The following is a 22917-nucleotide window of genomic DNA, read 5'->3' as shown; positions in this document are numbered from 1 at the left end:
GGGACCATATTTTGTGAAACATACCTTCTTTTCCCTTGGTCAGGGCCATCAATCTTTCATGTGGCAAATTATTGAAAATTTCTTTGTACCATTGTGTAACTGTAGGTGATCGTTCTTTAATCCAGTTCAATAATATGCATTTACGTGCAGACATGAGGAGCTTCTCAAGTAATGTGTATTTTGATGCCGGGAGCTGTAGCACCTTAGAGGGTAACCCAACCAGAAAGACACTCGGGTCTTTTTTCACCTCAACTCCAATTACTTCACTAATTATTTTGGCCACCTGAGTCCAGAATCTTGACGTATACCTACAGTCCCAGAAATAGTGAAAATAGGTCCCTTTTTCAGAGTTGCACTTGGTGCAGAGAGGAGAAATTGAGCGATCTATTTTATGTAATATGACTGGAGTGATGTGTAGCCTATGCAATATTTTATACTGAGTTTCCCTTAGTCTATTACAGGTAGCCGATGACCTGATGGTAACAATGGCCTCTTGCCAGTCATCCTCAATAAATTCGGTCCCTAAGTCACCCTCCCATTTTCGAGAGATGTTGGGTAGCTCATATGTGTCACAGGAAGCAGTAGGGAATAAAAACCTGAAATGAACTGTTTGAGATTTTTACGGTTTAGAAGGAAGGTTTCTGGATTATGAGAGAGAGAAGTGGTAGGAGGGAAATTAGGCAAGGAAAAAATTAAATGTCTTATTTGTAAGTAACCAAAGAAATTGGACCTAGGGATATCAAAGGCATCCTGTAGTTCCTGAAAAGACATCAAAATATTGTCTTTAAACAAATGGCCAAGGAAAATGATTTGCTTATCTCGCCATGAAATGAAGACAGGAGTTGTTACCTGGAGGGAAATCAGGATTCTGAGTGATGGGTGCTAGTAAAGATTTCCCATGTATCCCAAAGTATTTTGAAATGTCACGCCAAACTTTAATGCTATTATAGATTAAAAGGTTGTGTTTAACATCAGGGTTAATATTATTTGGATTACACATAACCAGACTCCAAGGGGAAAAAGGATAGCAAGCCCAAGAGTCAACACAAGACTCCCTATCTATAAAGGCATGTAACCAGGACCAAAGGTGGCGAGCATGACAGGCCCAGTTATAAAAAATTAAATTGGGTAATGCATGCCCACCCATATCTGTAGAAAGTTGAAGTACCTTAAACCGTAGCCTAGGTTTTTTCCCATGCCAAATAAACTTGGACACTGCCCTCTCTAAATCCCTATTCGTTTTTTTTGTTAAGTACAGAGGGAGCATCTGCAAAGGATAAAGTAGCCGAGGGAGTACATTCATTTTGATCAGACTAATTCGACCAAACAATGATATAGGAAGGTTATGCCAACGCTCCAAGTCTTTTTTGACTGCACTAAGTATAGATGCAAAATTAAGCTTCCAGAGATCCAACAGAGTTGGTGAGATTCTAATTCCAAGATATGTGAAACCAGAGCTAGACCATTTAAAAGGAAAATTGTTTGGGACATCAGATTTAGCCATGCAACCTAGCGGCATAGCTTCCGACTTATTAAAGTTAATTTTATAACCTGACACAAAACTGAACTCCTTAAAAATACTCATAATTGCAGGGATGGATAACGCCGGGGATGAAACAAACAAAAGAATGTCGTCTGCATAAAGGGCAATTTTATGTTCTATGTCTCCCAAATATACCCCTTGTATTTCAGTGTGTAAACGTATGACCTCTGCAAGCGGTTCTAGAGCTAGGGCAAAGAGAAGAGGGCTAAGAGGGCACCCTTGACGGACACCCCTAGCCACTGGGAAAGGTTCAGAGCGGCGACCATTAGTTATGACGATGGCTCTGGGTGCCTGATATATAGTTTGAGTCCATTTCAAGAAATTCCCACCAAGGCCAAATCTTTCCATAATGTCAAACAAATAAGGCCATTCAACTCTATCGTACGCCTTGTCGGCATCTAGAGATATAGCTAATGTTTTATGTTTATTTTGGAATGAAGAATGAACAATATTTAAAAGTCTCCTAACATTGCTTGAAGAGTAGCGGCCATGTATAAAACCTGTTTGGTCTGGATTTATAAGAATTGGAAGTAAGTTTTCAAGGCGCTTTGCCAAGAGCTTTGAAAGTAGTTTGCTATCTACTGATATAAGGCTAATGGGTCTATAAGAACCACATACATCATGGGGCTTGCCCTTCTTCAGGAGAACAGAAATGTGTGCTAGGTTTAGGGTAGGAGGAAGACAACCCTTCTCAAGACTGTCAGCATACATGTCTGTAAGGGGTCCCACTATTATTTTCCTAAAGGTTTTATAAAAGTCTGGGCCAAAGCCGTCTGGGCCAGGTGCCTTCCCACTTTGGAGTGTTTTGATAGTGTCCGAAACCACCTCCTCAGTAATAGGCCTACATAACATACTTTTTTGATCCTCTGATAGGGATGGAAAATGTATCTTATCAAGAAATTTTCGTCTATTTTCCAATGAGGCGGTGCAATCTGAGCTATAGAGTTCCTCATAAAATGTTTTCATCAGCTTGTTCAGTTCAGTTGACTTAAAATGCCTAGTTCCATGTTTATCTAGGAGAGAGGAGATAATATTAGGCTCTACCCTTCCACGAGCCAGACGAGCAAGTAAACGACCTGGCTTGTTGCCTGACTCAAACAATCTATGTTTAGCAAAAAATATTTGGGCTTCGGCTTTTTGAGTTAATATTTGATTAAGTGCTGAGCGAGCTGCCTCTAATTGTTTTGCTAGATATTTGTTTGGTGTGCGCTTAAATTGAGTTTCAATATCTCTCAATCTTGCAATCTTTTGTTCTGTCCAAAAACTCTCTTGAGGAGAAGAAATAATCGATTCTGGAATGAACCTGATGAGGGAATGAGAAAAATGTGTAATCCCTATCAAGGGGATGAAGTACTCTCCAAGCATCATACAAATCCAAATCTTTTAGAAATTCACGCAGACTATTACTTTTTGAAGTAGAGGTAAGACGAGGGGAAGACACGTCCAATTCTGAGTTGAGCACACAATTTAAATCACCACCAATGAGCATATGTGGGAAGGAGAATGATGCCAAATCAGCAAGAAGCTTTGGGAGAAAGGCTGCTTCATAATTATTTGGAGCATATACGCATCCTAGAACAATGAGTTCACCAAATAGATAGCCAGACAAGAGCACATACCGTCCCTCTTTGTCAGATATGCTGTTTTCCAAAGTGAAAGGTAATGAGCGGTGTATGAGAACAGCAACCCCCCTACTTTTGGAATTATATGAGGAATAGAATACCTGACCCACCCAGCTCCTTCATAGTTTTAAATGTTCTAACTCTGAGAGGTGGGTTTCCTGGATGAAGGCTATTTGGCATTTTTCTTTTTTTAAAAAGGAGAGTACCTTCTGACGTTTAACAACATTGTTGATGCCTTTGACATTGAGTGTGATTATTTTAACATCACTCATAACTAAATATCAATTGAAAAATGCGATAACATGACCAAAGAATAAGTATAGTATTAGATAATTGCTGTGAGACAATGAGGACATAAAAAACACAAAGAAGGTAAACCAGAGGGGGAAAGGTAAAGCGCCTTAAAGAAAAAACACAGTACTTAAAGCTGTCAGTATGGCACCAGCCCCAAACGCTGAGCCACGCCCCAATATTAAACAAACCCCAACCAAAACAAAAGACAATCTTAGAGTAAATGGGACAAGTGAAGCAAAACGGTGGGCATCCAATCCTCAGAAGGACTAGTCCAACATTGGGAAACATTTCCCAACTGTTCTGTCTATAAAGCAGAAAAGTCAAAGAAAAAACCTCCACACCCCTCCCGTCCAAACAGTCACTATAGTGCACAAAATCAAACCATTAAGTACTTGAAACGATTGTAGACACTGGGCCACCCATGTCTTTTTTTTTTTTTGTGTGTGTTAAAAGTCAATGTAGCCAACTTATAAGAAGACACTCCGATTACAATTATACCTCACCAAAGACGTCAAGCCATTTCTTCAGTTGGGGCCGTCGGGAAATCGCAGCTGCTTATGAACTCTTCAGCCTCCAGGGGTGCTTTGAAAGAGTGTTCTTTCCCACGGACTGTGATGGAAAGCGTGGCGGGGTATTGCATCCGAAACCGTATCCTCTTCTCGATCAGCCCCTTGCAGATGTCGTTGAACTCTCGTCTCGCTTCCCTCACCGACTGAAAGAAGTCCTGGCGAATCAGGATCTTGTTGTTCTCGTAGATGATATCGCCCTTCTCTCTTGCCGCTGCGAGAATTCTTCGTTTGTCCCTGGAGTTGTGGAGTTTGATGATTACCGGTCTGTTGTATTTTGGCCGACGTTCCCCAAGAGACCTGTGTGCCCTGTCGATCTTAATAATCCCGTGTTTGGTCTCTATCCCCAGCGTATTAGGGAGCCAGCTTTCAAAAAATTCCACCGCCTTATTCCCTTCAGAGCCCTCTTTCAGTCCAGTAATACGAATGTTGTCTCTGCGACTTCGATTTTCCATGTCATCAGCGCGGGTAGTCAAGTCCTGCACTTTCTTCTGTAGGAGGGCAATTTTGGTCTCCAGGGAATTCGTCCGGTCTTCATTTTCCGAGACACGGTTCTCAGCTTCACCCAGTCTCTTACTGCTGTCGTCTATACGGCTTGTCAGTGTGTTCAAACTGACCTGAAGTTGGGTGAATTTAACGTCCATAAGGGCGCTAATCTTAGCTGTCACGCTTTCGGCAATAGCGTTAGCCACGGTTTCCTCCTGTTCGTCCTCACCCACACCTGAGTTAGCAGTGGTTGTTTTAAGTTCAGCACGACGGCTCCTCGTTGTTTGTCGTTGAGAGGTTGCAGCATCGGTTCCAGACATGATGTTATATCGAAATGTCTTCGAAAGTAGTGGTTTGATAGGTCAAAAAGGTAGATATTTAAACTGTTTGACGGGAGGTCGACTAAAGGCAGCCGCTCACTCAGGAAGCATCACGTGACCGTGTGTGTGTGTTTTAATGCTGGGCAGTCACTCGCTCTGCTTTTCTTCTTGATACTGTGTCTTTTATTCGAGCGCAGATGCAGAAATGTCTGCTGGTGGCTGAATGTTTGTTATTTAGCAGTTGTTAAATGAAGTGATGCGCTGCAACAATGTGACCACAATAATGAGATGTAAAAAGGCAAATGACGGTCTGTCTTCCTCCTCTGTATCTATCATACATACTTGGCTGTGGTGTGTCAGGGAGGGAAGTTTGCACTGAAAAAGTTTCAGTGCAATCTGTTGGTTTCCTTAGCTAGGAAATTGTTTTTGAATTGGCTCTATATGAACGAATTGGATTATTTTATGAATAATTATGATTACAATTAATTGAATTCCAATTGGCTTGAATTGGACTTTATTATCTAAGTGCCTTGCCTGACATTTGTTGTATTTGGCGCTATATAAATAAAAATGATGGGAGGAAGGAAGACAAAATACAAAGAAAGTGACCATAGGATTGTAATGTGTTTTACATTTGACCTTCACTGAAATATCAGGGTTGATACTAAAACTCTTTCTGCTGGTAGATGTAATGTTAGCCAAGTCAATGTCATTATGAAGCTCAACAGAGAATCTTTCGAGATCTAAATTTTGCAAGAAATAAATTTAGAGCTCCAAATATATATATATATATATAAAAAACAGAGAAATTCCATATGAAAGCATATTTTACAAGCTATTTAAGAATTATTTTTGTAAAGGATTGATTTAGAAAGCTTGCTTTAATAAGTATTTCTTCCTCCAACCCACAGTTTAAGTTTAAGTTGTTTAACATGCAAGAAATCTACTCAGCTTTTAATCTAGCATAAGTACTGATCACAGTCTGATCAGCACTGAAGTAGATTTTCTTTGTATCCCCCTATCTGCATTTCCAAGCCAAAGATAAACATTTGATAGATGGTTTATATCCATCCATCCATTTTCTGCCTATTAGTTGGGACATGGTCAAGGTGACCACAATCTGTATCCAGATCCTTAAATCTCGCTGTCCCGAGCCACATCCTCCAACTCTTCCAAGGGGACAATGAGGCCCTCCCAAGCCAGCAGAGAGTTAAAGTCTCTGCAGTGAGTTTTTGGGAGACATACGGCAAGCATCCTGACCAGATGCAGAATTCACATCCCTGCAGTACTGCCCCAATCTGCCTATTAATTTCCAATTTCTAATCTCCCAGTTTATTATAAAATGTTACGATACCATGAGATACTTAAACTTCGAAAACATGGCCTCAAATTGGAGGTGCAAATTCTCATGCAAGCTGCTTCACATTTGACTGCAAACTGCTCAAGTGCCAGCTGGAGGTTTTCATTAAATAAAGATAACTGGATCACACCATCTTCAAAAATCATAGACGGAATCCTAAACGGACCAAACTGGAAATCCTCCACCCCTTGGCTGCAAAAATTCTTTCCGGTCATGAAGAAGGCTGAAAAAAGGCAGCCCTAGTCGAGCTCAGCACCACCCAAAAACAAGCCCGACTTACTGCCAGCAATATGTACCATGAACTCAATCCAGTTTTCAAGGAACAGATGGTTCATAGCTAAGGACCCTATTTTCCACACTCCTGAAGCACCTATCACAAGACACCACAAGGGACATGGTAATAAGCCTAGTCCAAATCCATAAATCGTCTAGAACACAGTAGAGTATAGTTGGAACTGTTCATTTGGGTACAGTATTCATCGGCAAAGATTTTTATGTAGGTTTTAATGTCTAGTTATTCTTAGCAGCTTTCGAACACAGCATCATCTGCTTTCTAACATACATTGCAATGCTACTGTAGAGCTGTCATCCTATTTGTTCATATTTACAGTGAATTGCTGTCATCATTTATATTTCTAGAAACCAGCCTTTATTCATTATTCATCTTTTCTCAGCTGGAGTCTGCCATAACTAATTTATTACATATGTCAATGTTAGATAGCAGGAGGTAATATAAAGTGTAACTTCAAAGAAACAGTGACGAGAATAAGATTATCTCATTGCTAAATGTGATACTAAACGGGGTATAGGATGATAGAAGGTAAAAGCAAGCTTAGCTCTGTTCATGAATTCATCCATCCTTCTGCTTATCCGAGGTCGGGTAGTGAAGGCAACAGGTCCAGGAGGGAAAACAAAAAGATATGTTTGTACAGGCATCCCTAAAACTCAGTATTTAACATATTGTTACCTGCTATTAATTCATGGACAATATTATGTTGTTAATTAAGTAGTTTGGACTACTGGTGTTCCCTTTGAGCAAGGCTAATATTTTCAAAGTAGACAACTTGAATAAATAACTATTCTCATTTTGATTACGAAGTGATGGTTAGTCAGATAAGTTTAGCTTGAGTTGAGTCTGTCACTTTCTAAAAAGCATTCAATTCTACAATATTAAATCTAGTAAAGTCATTAAATTAGAGTTACAAGATTCTCTTTGGGATTTAAGCTACCTTTTACCCATGTCACTAGGGATAGTTGGGTAAAGCTGTTAAAGGACTGTACCCAACTTTTCGAAGGAATTTGAAAATGCATGCAAAATGAAGTTCTTAACAACCATCTCTTAATTTAATTGGTTAATTGGCACTACTAATTTGTGAAATCATCATTTGTAAATGACAAAACAGGTTTTTGGTTGGCACTGTACTTTTCAATAAGCTACTTAAGCCCAATCTGGATGAGCAAATCAGACAAAATGTAGTTTCATGGCAGTCGGAAGCCATCAGTCTGGCCATTTTCAAACAGGTACTGCAATCCTGAAATTTATGTTCCAGAGAAGTGGCAGATGAGATTACATATCTACTGCATATGCTTTGGACTTCTCGCTGAGATTTTCCAATCAGTGCCATGATAAAAATGTTTGAAGGTCAGCAGATGTGCAAACTTAGTTGTTAATATTGTGGAGCATTTAACTGCAAGTGAGCAAGTGTGCGAGCTGGTAAGCACTGCTGCTTCATACTCTTGTATGAATCTGATATTTAATTATGTTACTCTCAGTCATAGATAGGGATGGGAATTGATAAGATTTTTACGATTCCAATTCCATTTTCGATTCTCCTTAACGATTCGGTTCTTTATCGGTTCCCTTATCGATTCTCATTTGGAGAAAAAGGACAACAAACCGGTCGATTAGCATCAACTTTGTTTAGTTTAGAAGTAACACGAGTCATGACCTCACAAACCCAACAACGGTGAGGTCCACATTGGTCTATCATGGCCTGGGTAATTGAACTCTTCCCTGCTCTGGTGAAAGGAGAAGCTGGAGGTAGAGGTGAACTGGGGGTAGCCTCTGGCTCTGAGCCAGTCAGGCTCTGTCTCTCATGATTTCATCTAAATGTAATGCCTGAGAAGGCATTCATTTAACCTTAACCGTTACTAACAGCAGCTTTTACAATGAGGCAAATGGTGCTAACATGATAGGCAGTGTTTGTTAGTTAGTTAGTTACCTGCAGTGTTAGCCGAGGACATGCTAACGTTGCTAACGTTGCTGGGTTCAGATTCACCAACGTTAATCATTCATTCATAGTTATTGCATGTTGGTAGTATTTCCTCCCTTTGGTGAAATATTCACTTTGCAAGTTGCCCTGTTGTCGTCTTTTTTAGGGATGTGTAACCAAACTTTCGAGCATTTGTACCGCTTGGGCGCCATGTTTACTGTTGACTGCTGGCTGCACTGGACTCGCCACGCAACGTTGCGTGGTGACGTGACGTGGTGACGTGACGTGGTGACGTGACGTGGTTGCCTGTGACGTCACAGGCGATTCACTGGAATCGATAAGGGAATCATTTGCAAAATCGCCAAACGATTCCAAGGAATTGAAACGCAGGGAACCGGTTCTCAACAAGAACCGGTTTTCGATTCCCATCCCTAGTCGTAGATATTGTTGATACTGTATGATCAGATACCTGTTATATTGATGTCACCACAAACATAGGAATAAGAGATTCATCCTCCATTCTCAACATGCAACATATACAAAACACAGCAACCTCCACACTGTACTTTTTGCACTGCATATTTTTGCAGAATTCACTGTTATGTGACTGATGTTTCCCCATGCTGGGTTAGATAAGGCAAGGCAAGGCAAGGCAAGTTTATTTGTATAGCACAATTCAACAACGAGGCGATTCAAAGTGCAATAATATAAATAACTCCTGTGTTAAACAGAGACTCCTTATTATCGGCTTAACCCTTAGGAGTCTGTAATATAAATGTCCAGAAGGTGGGACATGCCGACTTTGTGGACCGACAATAAACTTGGTAAATCTCAAAATCCACTGCATACAGGACAGACGTTTTTTGCCTAAAAAAAAAACTACATAAATTGATGTAAAAATGATTCAATTGCTGAATAACCAATAAAATTAGCAACCCCTGCACGGACCCCAGAGGGTTAATACAGCATTGTATGAGCTTGGCTTTTGATTTGACTCTTGAGGAAATCAAAGAGTCTGTCTGGGGTAATGTGAGCTCCATGCTGTCAGCCTCTACACACAGACTGTGGACCCTTTATGATCCATTTTCCTTTTCAGACTTTCAGCTGCATTGCCACAAATCTACCATTATGTAAGAGACCAAAATAGAAGTGTGGCTTATTTTCACAATGATGTATTATCTAACACATGCAAGCCTTCACAAGATGGTTTTTATACTTTATCAAAATGGCTGGCAATGTCTGCTCGAAGCTGGAAATGTATCAACAGCCCAGTGTTTGTTTGTTTGTTTGTTTGTTGTTTTTAAGGTGGGAAAGGGTGGACATCACTGGCAGCAGTAGGGTACTACTAAATCTATTACAAACAAAGATTCATACAACAAATGGACAGTTAAAAAAAAAGGAAAAGTGATGACATTATAGATGTTACATGATATTTGTTTTGAGACATGAAAACAAAACCTTGAAATTACGCAACATGATGACAAGGATTGGATACTTCAGTATAACTTCCCCTTGTCACAAGGAGGCCAAAACATAAAAGAAACTTTATTTCTTTTCAAATGATCTTTACCTAATTAAAACATATAATATAATGAATATTATTTTGGATTTCTGTCAATAGATTGGACTAAAAGTTACACACTGTAAAATTGAACTCACAGTTGCTTCGTAAAATCCATGGTGAAAGAATTTTAATGCCACCAGAGGTCCGTTTCACGAAGCAGGTTTAGTGAAAAGTTGATTAACCCTGAAATGAGGGAAATCCTGAGTTTTCCGTTTCACAAAGGGAGGTAACTCAACCCCGAGAAAGAGGGGTAACTCTAGCCTGTTTCACAAAGAGAGGTAACTTAACCTCTCGGTCAGTTACCGTAGTAACAGACTCTCTGAACCTAACCTGGTCGGGACCAGGTTTTCCTCAAGAAACCTTGAGTTTCTTTCTGTCTCCGCCCTCTTTCAGCCACACACGCCATTTGATTTCCTCATTCATTCAGTCAGCAGAGCGAGTTCTTCTACTTCTAGAAGTCCATTAGGCACAGTAGGAGGCGACTTTTTTCACCAACATGTCCTTTTGACAACGATCTCGTGGATGAAGGTGCAGCATTACTGCGCAGAGAAATAAATATTCGTTGGAGATGGTTATCAGACCGCACATAGATTTTTGCATTTACAGACAATTATCTTTTTGAGCGGCACCATCAGAATGTGTTGGGACAAAAGAAAAAAAAGACATAAAAGACCAATAAATATTTGTATGAATAGGCTTAAAAAAGACATATATAGGCCTATTATATTTTATAAAGACACTTGTCTCTTGGGGGTAGATTCCCTCGCCACAAGAGGTGGGGATGCTGGCCCACAATCTGCCTTCTTTCTGTTGGCTCAGTAGAAGTCTGTGTTAGTTTAAATAGGCTTAATTATTTAACAGAACATGATATAGATGATGACTCTAAATTGTCCTTAGGAGTGAGTGTGAGTGTGCATGGTTGTTTGTCTCGTTTGTCTCTATGTGGCCCTGCGATGGACTGGCGGCCTGTCCAGGGTGTACCCCGCCTCTTGCCCATTGACCGCTGGGATAGGCTCCAGCCCCCCCACGACCCGACTGACGGATTCAGCGATAATGGATGGATGGATGACATAGATGAGAAGACATAGTTTATGTGTGTGAAAACAGCATTATGTTGGGAATAAAATAACTGCACAGTCAAATAGCCACTTAATATTTAATTATTGTGATTGCAAAGGACTACATTTAAACTTCCACTTTTGCTGCTGCAGCAGTGTTGCACTTATTTCTAAAAACGTGTTGAAACTCGCCGTATGAGCGCATTAAGGGAACGAAAAGTTGCTTCTGTCGTGTTTTATTTGGCAGCTCGTTCATGCTCGCACTATTTTCTTAGCAGTGGCGGAGTAATATCAACGAACATCCAGTACAAAATGTCAAATAAAACACGACAGAAGCAACTTTTCGCTACGAAATTTGATATGGATTACCAGTGCACACCAGTAACCACTCCGGTGAGTTGATGATTTTGAAAACGGACGTTTATGGTGCTTTTACGGACCTTTCTAGACATGCGCATGACTTGCCATTCTGAAACAGGTTGAGAAGAATCAAAATTAGGCAAATACCGGAGACAGCAGTAAACATCAAAAAAGCGGCGAGGGGGGTTCTAAAATATTGCAGACGACTCAGAAAAGAGGCTTAAAGTTGAAAATACCGCAGTTCCCCTTTAAGATTTCCAATTCGAGGTTGGTGAAAAACATAGCCCCTCCTCTTCCCCGTTGCCATGGTGACTCGTCGAATCGGGGCTCCATTGATGCTGGCTTTTTAAAGTTGTGGTGCACACGCAAAACTCAAGGTGAACTTACTCAGAGTTGATTAAACTCACTCAAATCAGCGTTTCTGGAACCGAAAACTCAGGGTTTTCTATCTCAGAGTAGATCAACTCAGAGTTCAGGAATAGACTCAGAGTTGGTTGAACCTGCTTTGTGAAACGGACCCCTGCACTCTTCACGGGCTCCAGTAACTTCAATTACTTGAAACTGAAGAGCTACATAGAATAGAATAGAATAGAAAGCCTTTATTGTCATTGAATGACTTGCATACAATGAAATTAGGAGCGCTGCTCCGTTTGGTGCCACATATTTAAGATTCTTCTCCTCACATATAAAGCTCTTAATGACTGAGCTCCATCATATCTTAAAGATCTCATTGTAAGATATTTTCCTAACAGAGCACTTCTCTCCCAAACTGCAGGTTTACTTGAGGTTCCCAGAGTTTCTAAAAGTAGAATGGGAGGCAGAGCCTTCAGTCATCAGGCCCCTCTCTTGTGGAATAAGCTGCCAGTAAATATCCTTCCACTTTTAAGACTAGGCTTAAAACTTTCCTTTCTGATAAAGCTTATTGTTAGGGATGGCTCAGGTGATCCTGAAACATCCCATAGTTAAGCTGCTATAGGCCCAGACTGCTGGGGGCCTCATCTGTCACACCTTTCCTCACTTTACTCTCTTCTTCCCCTGTTTAATTTCTCAAATGATATTATGTATATGTGACATTATTGTGGTCATTAACTCGTGTATTCCCCCCCCCTTTCTGTCTTCTCAAACCCCAGCTGGTGGAGGCGGATGGCCACCCTTCCTGGTTCTGGTTCTGCCAGAGGTTTCTTCAAGTTAAAAGGGAGTCGTTTCTCTCCACAGTCGCCTCAGGCACGCTCAGGACGGGAGATTGGACTGAAGAGAAGTTTCGGTGCAATCTGTTGGTTTCCTTAGCTAGGAAATTGTTTTTGAATTGACTCTATATGAATTAATTGGATTATTTTGAAAATAATTATGATTACAATTAATTGAATTCCAATTGGCTTGAATTGGACTTTATTATTTAAGTGCCTTGAGATGACATTTGTTGTAATTTGGCGCTATATAAATAAAAATGAATTGAATTGAATATGTACAAAAGAAAAACAACAATAAAATAAGAATTAGAATAAAAGTATGAAACATAATTGCACTAGCCAAGTGTATTGCACGTACAGGTGATTGCGCATAGATTTATTTTGAAGATTTAAAGTCAGTGTGTTTTATGGTGAAGAGTATTTAGAGTGCTGATGTCTCTGAGCCTATTCATCCTGGCTTTATGCAACCTGTAGCGCCGGCCTGAGGGCAGCAGGTGGAAAGAAAAAACTCCCTTTGAACAGGAAGAAACCTCTGGCAGAACCAGACACAGGAAGGGTGGCCATCCGCCTCCACCAGCTGGGGTTTGAGAAGACAGAAAAGAGGGCACAACGAACACCATAACACCAGACCAGGGATACCTGATGAGAAGGAGAAGTTGTAAAATTAATGTTATATGTACATTGAGAAGAAAGAGAAAATAGTGAGGAATGTGTACCATGGGAGGTCCCTCAGCGATCTACATTATTGGGAAAATATTGCACTACAAGACCTTTAAAGCTGCGGTCGGCAACTTTTTTTTAGTCATATTAGCTTGAACTGTCATGGGATTCTGGAAGTAGAATATTAAATAGGCTGTTTAGAAAAAATAACGAAATCTGTAGCTCCCTCTGAAGCCTGTAATCATGCTTGCAAAAACCGAGCGCTCCCGGCTGTTTTTAACCAATCAAGTTACGGTGGAGGAATCCTACCTGTCAATCACAGCTTGTGCACACGCTGCTGAGCGTGAGTCTGCCCCAGCTTGTGTACGCTCACACTGGTGTGAACTCATGTGCACAACCTCGTCCACAGAGGGGGAGGGGTTTGGGGGGCGATTCGGAGCTTGTTAGAGGTTGGGGGAGGGACCTGAAAGTTGTATCAGTTCGAATTTTCCGACTTTAGACTCGCAATTTTGAAAACCTGCCGACAGCAGCTTTAAGGTATGGTGGAGCTTGGTCATAAAGAGTTTTATGTGTAAAGAGAAAAATATTAAATTCTATTCTGAATTCAACAGGGAGTCAATGAAAACAAGCAAAAATGAGAGAAATCTCTCCTGCAAGTTCTCATCAGAACTCTGGCTGCAACATGTTGGATCAGCTGGAGGCTTTTCAGAGAATTTTTTGCCCAATAATAAAGAATTACAGTGGTCCAATTTTGAAGTAACAAATGCATGGACCAGTTTTTCTGCATCACTCTGAGACAGGATGTTTCTAATTTTGGCAATATTACAAAGGTGAAAGAAGGCAGTCCTCGAAACCTGATTTATGTGTGCATGAAAGGATAGATTAGGGTAAAAAAAAAAAACTCCAAGGTTCCTCACTGTAGTTCTAGACGTTAAGAAAATGCCATCTAAAATAACTGTATCGCTAGACAATTTCTCCCTGAAGCGCTCGGGTACAAGGATAACGACTTCAGTTTGTCTGAATTTAGGGGCAGAAAATTCAAAGGCATACAGGTCTTTGTGTCTTTAAGACATGCTTGTACCAACTGACTGCCTTCAACTGGTTTTATAGATATTTATTGATATATCTGACTATCATCAGCATAGCAATGGAAATGTAGAATTGGTCCAAGCACAGAACCCTGAGGAACTGTGATCGACCGTATCAAATGCAGCACTGAGATCCAACAGGACAAGCACAGACACAAATCCGCTATCAGAGGCTAAGAGGAGATCATTGGTAACTTTCACCAGTGCAGTTTCTGTGCTATGATGCACTCTGAATCCTGACTGAAACTCTTCAAACAGATTATTTCTGTGTAAGTGATCACAAAGCTGAGCTGCAACTATTTTTCAAGAACTTTAGACAATAAAGGGAGATTGGATATAGGTTGATTATTAGCCAACACTTCTGAATCAAGAGTAGGTTTTTTAATTAAAGATTTAGTTACAGTAACCTTAAAACTCTGTGGTACATATCCTATTAAAAAAGACAGATTGATCAAATCTAACATGAACGTATTGATTAAGGGGAAAATCTCCTTGAACAGTCTGGTTGGGATTGGGTCTAAAACACAAGTTAATGGTTTAAAATAAACTATTGCTCTTGTAAGCTCAGAGAGTTTGACTGGGGAGAAAACAGTTTAAATAAAAACCAGGTTCTAAAGATACTTCCAAAGCTGCTGTACTTGAAGATATATCAGTTATAATGGTGGGACAGATTCCAAGAATCTTCTCTCTAATGGAAGCAATTTTATGGGTGAAGAAGCTCATGAAATCATCACTGCTGAGAGTTAAAGGAATAACTGGCTCAGCAGAGCTCGGACTCTTAGTCAGACTGGCTACAGTGCTGAAAAGAAACCTGGAATTGTTCTTATTCTCTTCTATCAATGCTAGCTTTACGAAGGGCTTTCTTACATGTTAGTAGACTATCTTTCCAGACTAATTTAGACTCTTCTATATTGCAGGAACGCCATTTTATTTCCAACTTTCTTGCAGTCTGCTTTAAAGCACGCAGCTGTGAATTATATCAAGGAGCCAACCTCTTCTGACTGATTACCTTAATTTTCAGCAGGGCATCAATGTCCAATGTTGTACACATTCCTTATGTCAATATTGAGTTTAGGGGGGTGGCAGCTGATGGAAAGCTGCAGAGAAGTGTATAAGACTACAACTCAAAGCATCCTGTTATCAACCCTGAGTTGTCATGTTTTTGGATGACTTATAAATTTGGCCATATTTCTAGAAATGAGAAATGCTGTTTCGCCTAATCGGACCAGGTTTTCCCCAGAAAGATTTCCAATTATCTATGTAGCCCACGTTGTTTGCTGGACACCATCTAAATAGCCAGCGGTTGAAGGATGACATGTGGCTAAACATGTCATCACTGGTCAAATTTTGCAGGTTGATGATGACATCTGCAAATCCTTTACCTTTTTTAATGTGGAAATGTTACTCTTAAATTGTTGAACTACGTACCTGCACAGTTTTTCTCAGTCTTAGTCTTTCAGGCGAAGGCTGAGTCATCTTTCAGAAGAGTTAGACTGTAGGATGCTCTTCGTTGCTCTTTTCAACTATACACATCACGCTAATAAACATTTTTTTTATTTGGCACATGATATTTATTAGATACTGTATGTCAGCTTTAGCACGTCAACAGTGTTAGCCTAATACTGCCAACTGTAAGTTTACATGATGTCAGACAAAATCGAATTTGTGTTAGTCCCAACTAAAACAAACTAATATGTAAACATTAAATCCTAAATCGAATTTTCAAAGTCAGAGTAACACATCCAGATAATGTTGTTGGAAGTGGAATTACTTCAGCATGTAAATGGTAAATAGGCTATACTTATAAATCTTTTTCAAGTCTAGTTGACTACTCAACGCGCTTTTACACTACAAGCTTCTACACCTATTCACACACACTACACAGTGCTCCTTCCATGTCTTGGTCAAGTTATGGTGGCAATTTATGTGTCTAAAATGACAAATGCTGTTGTTTGAACCCATTGTGGCATTCATACTATATCGACTAAAGCCAACCTGCATAGACATTAAGAAGTTTAGAACTCTCCTCCAGTTTTGGTATATGTGTGTACAAAACTGGATGATCCTTATTATGGTTAAACACAATAAAACCTATTGTTAAAGCATGAAGATGCATAATAAAATTATGTCTAAATGCAAAATAGCAAGACCTGACCTGTATAAATGAAGGCTTTTAAAAAGTGAAGACTTACTGGCTCCATACACAGAATATATTATTCAAAAAATGTATTTGCTTTTTTTTTTTTTCTCCTTCTTTATGGCAACACCATATTGACAGATGGGTTTGGGAGTTGATAGTGACCAAGTCATACTTGTCAGATGTGACATAGCAGTACAGTGAACTCCCAGGGACACAGAGGGGACAAGTTGAAGGCCAACTATGATGATTTGGCTCTCACTCATCAGCCTCCGCTCACCAGCAAATTTTCATGGTGAAGGGCGTAGATATTGTGCATGAGGACATGGTGAGGGAATATCACAGGAGAGATCAAACACCATGTCTAGGTATGTGTGTGTGTGTGTCAGTGCAGTCCTGGCCAGCCGGTGGGAGTCACCGCCAGTCATCATGTTTTATTCTGTTTTATGTTGCAGACACGCCTGCCACTCACTGTCAAAGCCTAACCACTCAAATAGCTTCAAAGGCTACTGTAGGCTCCACATTCACAATCAGTTGCTTCATTAGGTATACACACATGCAATTCATCTGTGTGAACCAAGGTCCTTATCTTGGTTCTGCCTGTTGTTTCTGCCGCTATTTATGGGAAACTAAGACCTCTGCTGTAGAGTGGAGTTTTTCTGGCCTGCAGCTTGTTAATATTTGGATCTTTAATATTAAACTGAGTTGTAAGGCTTTTAAAGAACTGCATCTGTAAATACATTGTAGTAGAGGTATAGGCTATTTAAACTACAACTTATTTCTCTATATGTTCAGTCAACTTGATTTTAAGCTGATAGTATTTTAAGAATTTAAAGCAGCATCAGTGGATTTCTTTCAGTTGATATTTGTTCTCCTCTTATAGATAAATGGAAAAATAGGTACATCCGATGGATATTTTGGCCTTTGTTAAAATTCTATAGCAAGCAAAAGTTGGACCCCCTTTGAAACTATGTCAATCAATAGAGATGAAACAATTCAGCAAACGACGTCTTGTCATATTTTTTATTTACATTTAGGCATTTAGCAGACGCTTTAGCAGACAGGGTTATCCAAAGAGACCTACAAAGAAAAAGGGGCATTAACAATCATGATATTTTAAATAGCAATTTACAATAAACAGCGACGTCAAAAGGCAGCTAGATTGTGCAAATGTGTAGGTTTGTTAAGTGCAACCAGAGGGTGAAGTTAATGATAAGTATATTTAGTGGTTAGTTTGTTATGAGAGGAGGTACTCTCGGAAAGCTGAGTTTTCAAGAGCTTCCTGATGGTAGAGGGGGGTGTCTCTGCTCTGGTAGCACTTGGTAGGTCATTCCACCAACACTTGACCATGGATGAGAATAGTCTGGAGTGCCACGCTTGTGGGGGTGGCAGCAACAGACAATTTTCCTAGGAGGAACGAAGGAGCCAAGGGGTAACATGGGTCTGTAAAGACGCGCCGCCGCGTTCTGGTCTATCTGAACTGTTTGGTTTTTTTAATCACTCCTGCAGGGTGGCTGTTGTGTCAGGAACGGCGTGATCTTTCTTATGTTGAACGTTCTTAGCATCATGACTGGTCAATAAAGGCCACATGCTCAGAGGTCAGTTGGTCATCATGACACCCAAGTTCCACGGGCGGCCGTGGCTCAGTGGTTAGAGTCGGCCGAGGTGCCCTTGAGCAAGGCACCGTACCCCCATGCTCCCCGGGCGCTGTGAATGGCTATCCACCGCTCCAGTGTCTGACATCTGTCTCTATGACTGTGGGACCCTGTGCATGTGTGTCAACAGGTGCCAACCTGGATGGGTTAAAAGTGGAGGACAAATTTCATGTGTAACAAATCTGATCTTAATCTTCCTTGCAACCTGAAAGGAACGAGTGATCAAGAGTCAATTTTGACAGAGATGTTGGGCTGCATAGTTTGTTTGGCTGGGAAGACCAGCAGTTCTGTTTTAGAAAGGTTGAGTTGGAGGGGATAATCTCTCGCCCATGTGGATATGTCAGCAAGATCGTTTGAGATTCGCACGAGGCCAAAGAGATGCCTGGTAGAAATGACCGAGTTGGATATCATCTGTGTAGAAGTGATACGAGAAGCCATGTGAGCAGGTGATCAGGTCCAACGAGATGGTGTACATGGGAAAGAGAAGGGGCCCCAGCACCTTGCCTTGGAGGACCCCTGTGCTAAGACAGTGAGATGCCGATGTTTGTCCCAGCGAGGACACTTTAAACAATCACTTGGATTCAAACCAAGCAAGTGCTTCGTCCATGTTGTCCATGTTTGAGAGTACAGAGAAAACAATACGGTGGTTGGCTGTGTCAAACGCTCCCATTAGATCAAGCAGGATAAGCCTAGAGGATTGACCTGCAGCTCTGGCTTCTTTTAAGGCTTCCATCACAAACAACAGCCGTTTCAGTGAAGTGACCACTTTTAAAACCAGACTGGTATGGATCAAGGAGGTCGTTCCATGAAAGGAATTCTGTGACATTTTCATTCATTTTCAAAAAGCTAACGAAACAGATCAGTTGCCTCGAAAACATAAGTTCATCCTTACATTTATTACGGCTTCAGATCCATAAAATTAGAATCAGGGGTTGTTGATTTACTGCCAAAACCTAGAAGTTCCTTCACGAGTGCCAGGTGGACCCGGTCCTCATTTAGACCTTTGTAATGTTTTGTTGTTCTCTTTGCAGAATAGCCAATAAGCCAACAACGTCCATTTTGATTTGACTATAGCTGACTGTTTTTCTGCCGTGATTCTGGAGATCCCTGCATGTTTTTGTTTCCCTGCTGCAAAATCTTAAAGGTTTGGTCCAGATCGTCAGCATATCATTTAGCTCTGCAGAAGCCTGACAGGGACCCTTCATTAAGATTTGAATTTCAAGTATTAAAGCAGGAGTAATTTAAGAGGTGTTAGTGGCTTATTATTGATCTATAGAGCATTTGTTACCTATTCTGTGATCTTCTCTTAAATGCTTTATAAAGTATTCTGTCATAGATTCTGCAAATCTTACTTTATTTTCTTATTTATTACAGGGATTACAATATAGTAATGTGTATAATGAATGACTAATGAGTATCAGACTGAACTTACATTCTTATTCTACTCTCTGAGTTAGCAATTAATTGAGATTTCAGACACCTACTTTTCTGCCAAAACTCCTTGCATTGTTTGTTGTGTTCTGCAAAAAGTAATTTTCGGACACTGTAACATTAATAAGGAGCATTTTGGGACACAGTTTTAGTGTCCAAAATGTAATTTCATAATCCTTAAACAGTATTTCACTTTCGGTTTTCTATCACTGAACTCCTGCTGACTGATTATCTCACTACCTTCTTTTCTTCTCTGTCAGATCCTGCGCATCTGTACGAGGTACACTCCCGACCAGGACACTATGACCTTTTCAGATGGGCTGACCCTCAACCGGACACAGATGCACAATGCTGGCTTTGGCCCACTCACCGACCTGGTGTTCACTTTTGCCAACCAGCTGCTGCCCATCGAGATGGACGACACGGAGACAGGTCTCCTCAGCGCCATCTGTCTTATCTCGGGAGGTGGGTACTGGAGAGCAAGGGGTGGGTGGCAGCAGGAAAACAAAGGATAAAGATAATATTATTACTCACTGACAAAGGAGAAGACACAACTGCTTTCAACCTCTTCTTATTTGCTGGTTCCAATCAAGTATAAAAAAAAAAATCTGAGGTTTTACATTCCAGGAGATATGAAAATGATGAAATACAACCTCAGATAAACAATAAACCATGACATATTATAGCGTGTAATTATTAATTTAGCAAAAACTAAGCCAAAATATAGAAGTAGCGTGTAAAACGTACATGTCAGAATAGGCAAGGCAAGGCAATTTTATTTATAGAGCACAATTCGTACACAAGGTAATTCAAAGTGCTTTACAGCTACATAAAATCACAAGAAGGCAATAAACTCATTAAAAAGAAATAAAATTAAAAAAAAACATTAAAAATAATCATTCATTAATTAATTTAAAAGTGAAGAGTGCAGATAAAATACTTTCAGGTGTCATATGCACAGCTAAATAGAACTGTTAGCATGAATAGAACAATCTTAAGCAGTAATAACTTGAAGTAACAATTGGAAGGTTATCAGTCTCTCATATCTATATGGAGAAAATTTGGTCTCCTTATTGCTTAAGTTCAGCTGAGGCTCGTGGTAATTTGTTTATGCATAGCTCTCCCACACAGTGTTTCAATTGACTTGAGGCCTGCACTTTGACTGGACCATTTCATCGCTTTGATTCTTTTTTTTTTTGTGTGTTTTACCAAGTTGCTTTAGTTTGACAGCTAAACATCTGTTCAAGCTTTGGTTGTGACTCAATGACTGTAAGGTGTCGAGGTCTTGTTGCTGAAATACAAGCCCAAAATCATCACCTCTTTACCACCGTGCTTCACAGCTGGTACCAGGTGTTTGTTTGCTGACATGCTGACTTTAGTTTTCTCCAACGGTGGTGCTGTGCATTATGACTAGACATCTCCATTCTGGTCTTGTCTCTCCAAAAGACATTGTTCAAAATGTCTTGTTTTGTTAAGATGCAACTTTGCAAACCTAAGAAAAGGCTTTCTCCCGCAATCCTTCCAAACAACCCATACTTATTCAGTCTTTTTCTAATTATACTGTCATGAACCATAACATTTAACATTCTAAATAAGGCCTATAGAGTCTGAGATGTAGTTCCTGTTTGTTTTGCAGTTTCTCAGACCATTGCAGAGTCTGAACCTTGGGATGATTTTGCTGGGACATATACTCCTGGGAAGACTGACAACTGTCTTATATGTTTTCCACTTGCAAATAACTGCTCTAACTGTGGAATAAAGAACTCCAAATGGTTTGGAAATGGTCTTCTAACATTTCCCAGATTGATGGGCAGCAACAAATTGCCTCCAAGATCATTGCTGATGTCTTTCCTCCTTGGTCTCTGTTTACGGACACCTGAATGCTCCAGACCAACAAACTGCCAAAACTTCTACTTTCAACAAGGTGCTCACACTTGATGGTGATCACTCAATCTAGTGCATTTAAGTAGCAGCACCTGACTTCTACTATCATCTTAATTCCTATGGATGCAGTAAGGGTGGACTTAGTTTTTCACAGACTGCTTCTGCATCTTAGCTTATTTTTGCCACAGTTTGTGGTGGTGCAAGAGGTGGAAGACCCGAATGCTGGACTAATGCAGGAAGGCGAAGATGAGCTTAGTCTTAGAGGCTTTATTAAAAAGAAAATCAGAATAAAGCAGAATAAACTACAATCAAAACAGAATTGATGAAGTGACAAACTTACTAACTGGGAACCCATTAGAGGACTTAGGGACTTAGGGAGGTAATTACAAACAAAAATCAGGTGTGGCAAACCAACTTTAAAAAAAAAAAAAACAGTATGCAAGGACCGAGAAGTAAACCGAAGACAAAAAAAAAAAAACAGAACATAGGGAAAACAAAACACAAAAATCCACGAATCATGAGACGAATCATCAAGTTTTTGTTAAACAAATAATGAAAGCGTAATATGCCATGTGTTCTTGTTAATCTGAGGTTGACTTTTATTGATTCAAGACCTGTGTACATATAAGTATAGTATCTTTATGTTACTCAAATGGTGATTTTGCCATATGACACTGCAGTCATAAAAATCAGGATTTTATCAGAGCAGAGACACAGTATGGAAATGCTTTAAGAGATTGTGAGTTGGCATATAGTTTTCATGAGCCGATTGTCAGTCACAATGTCTTACACATTTAGGCATCTTACAAAAAAAAACAGCTTTATTCTAATATATTGATACGCAACTGTTTTTACAAAAAAATCAAAAAGATTTCCTTTTAGAGCACGTACTTTGTGCCTAGGCCAATTTGAGTCTAGTTGCACATGTACATGCAGGAGTGATTTGATCCCCAACAGCATAATGCTGGGTGTGTTAGTCCGGTTTTGAGAAGCTTGATTTTTTTCTGTCAGAATAACAAGTTTATTTGCATTTTTAAAGACTTGTTTTAGTTGGAATACAAGTTATTTGTTTTTTTATAGAGTCACTAGTCTGGCATGATGGACAATGTAAGTCTACTATATAATTGATTACTGTGCTGGTTTGCAGACTCTTTTAAAGATACTGATTTCAAAGTATGTTTTGCTAATTTCCACATTAGCAAAACAATTTGAGCAAACTATTCTATGTGCCGACATCTGTTATCTATTTTATTCTTTCAGCCATCTCACACAGGAATCAGTCAAAAATTAAAACATCGAATCAAAAAGTTTGCAGCCTGATTACATCATACACCAAACAGCTATAACATCATGAACACGTGCCAAACACTATGTGGTTCCTTCTCATAACTTTAAAACAACAATAGATCCTTTGGGCTGTGTGCGTTGTGGGATGGGGTCTTTTTGGATGGGGCTAAATTCCCATCAGATTAACCCTTTCATGCCC

General features: G+C 40.0%; 1 protein-coding gene across 2 annotated transcripts in view; it reads left to right on the top strand.

The window, feature by feature from the left end:
* The window catches only part of LOC142367122 (retinoic acid receptor alpha-A-like), a 239131-nt gene that overhangs the window by 189885 nt on the left and 26329 nt on the right, over window positions 1-22917 (top strand). For both annotated transcript variants that reach the window (XM_075449061.1, XM_075449062.1), the window contains exon 6: window positions 19808-20012. In XM_075449061.1, the coding sequence (XP_075305176.1) occupies window positions 19808-20012 (205 nt within the window). The remainder of the gene's footprint in view (window positions 1-19807; window positions 20013-22917) is intronic.

This window comes from Odontesthes bonariensis, chromosome 18 (genome assembly GCF_027942865.1).
Source record: "Odontesthes bonariensis isolate fOdoBon6 chromosome 18, fOdoBon6.hap1, whole genome shotgun sequence".
NCBI classification, from domain to species: domain Eukaryota; kingdom Metazoa; phylum Chordata; class Actinopteri; order Atheriniformes; family Atherinopsidae; genus Odontesthes; species Odontesthes bonariensis.
This window is presented reverse-complemented; position numbering and strand designations above follow the sequence as displayed.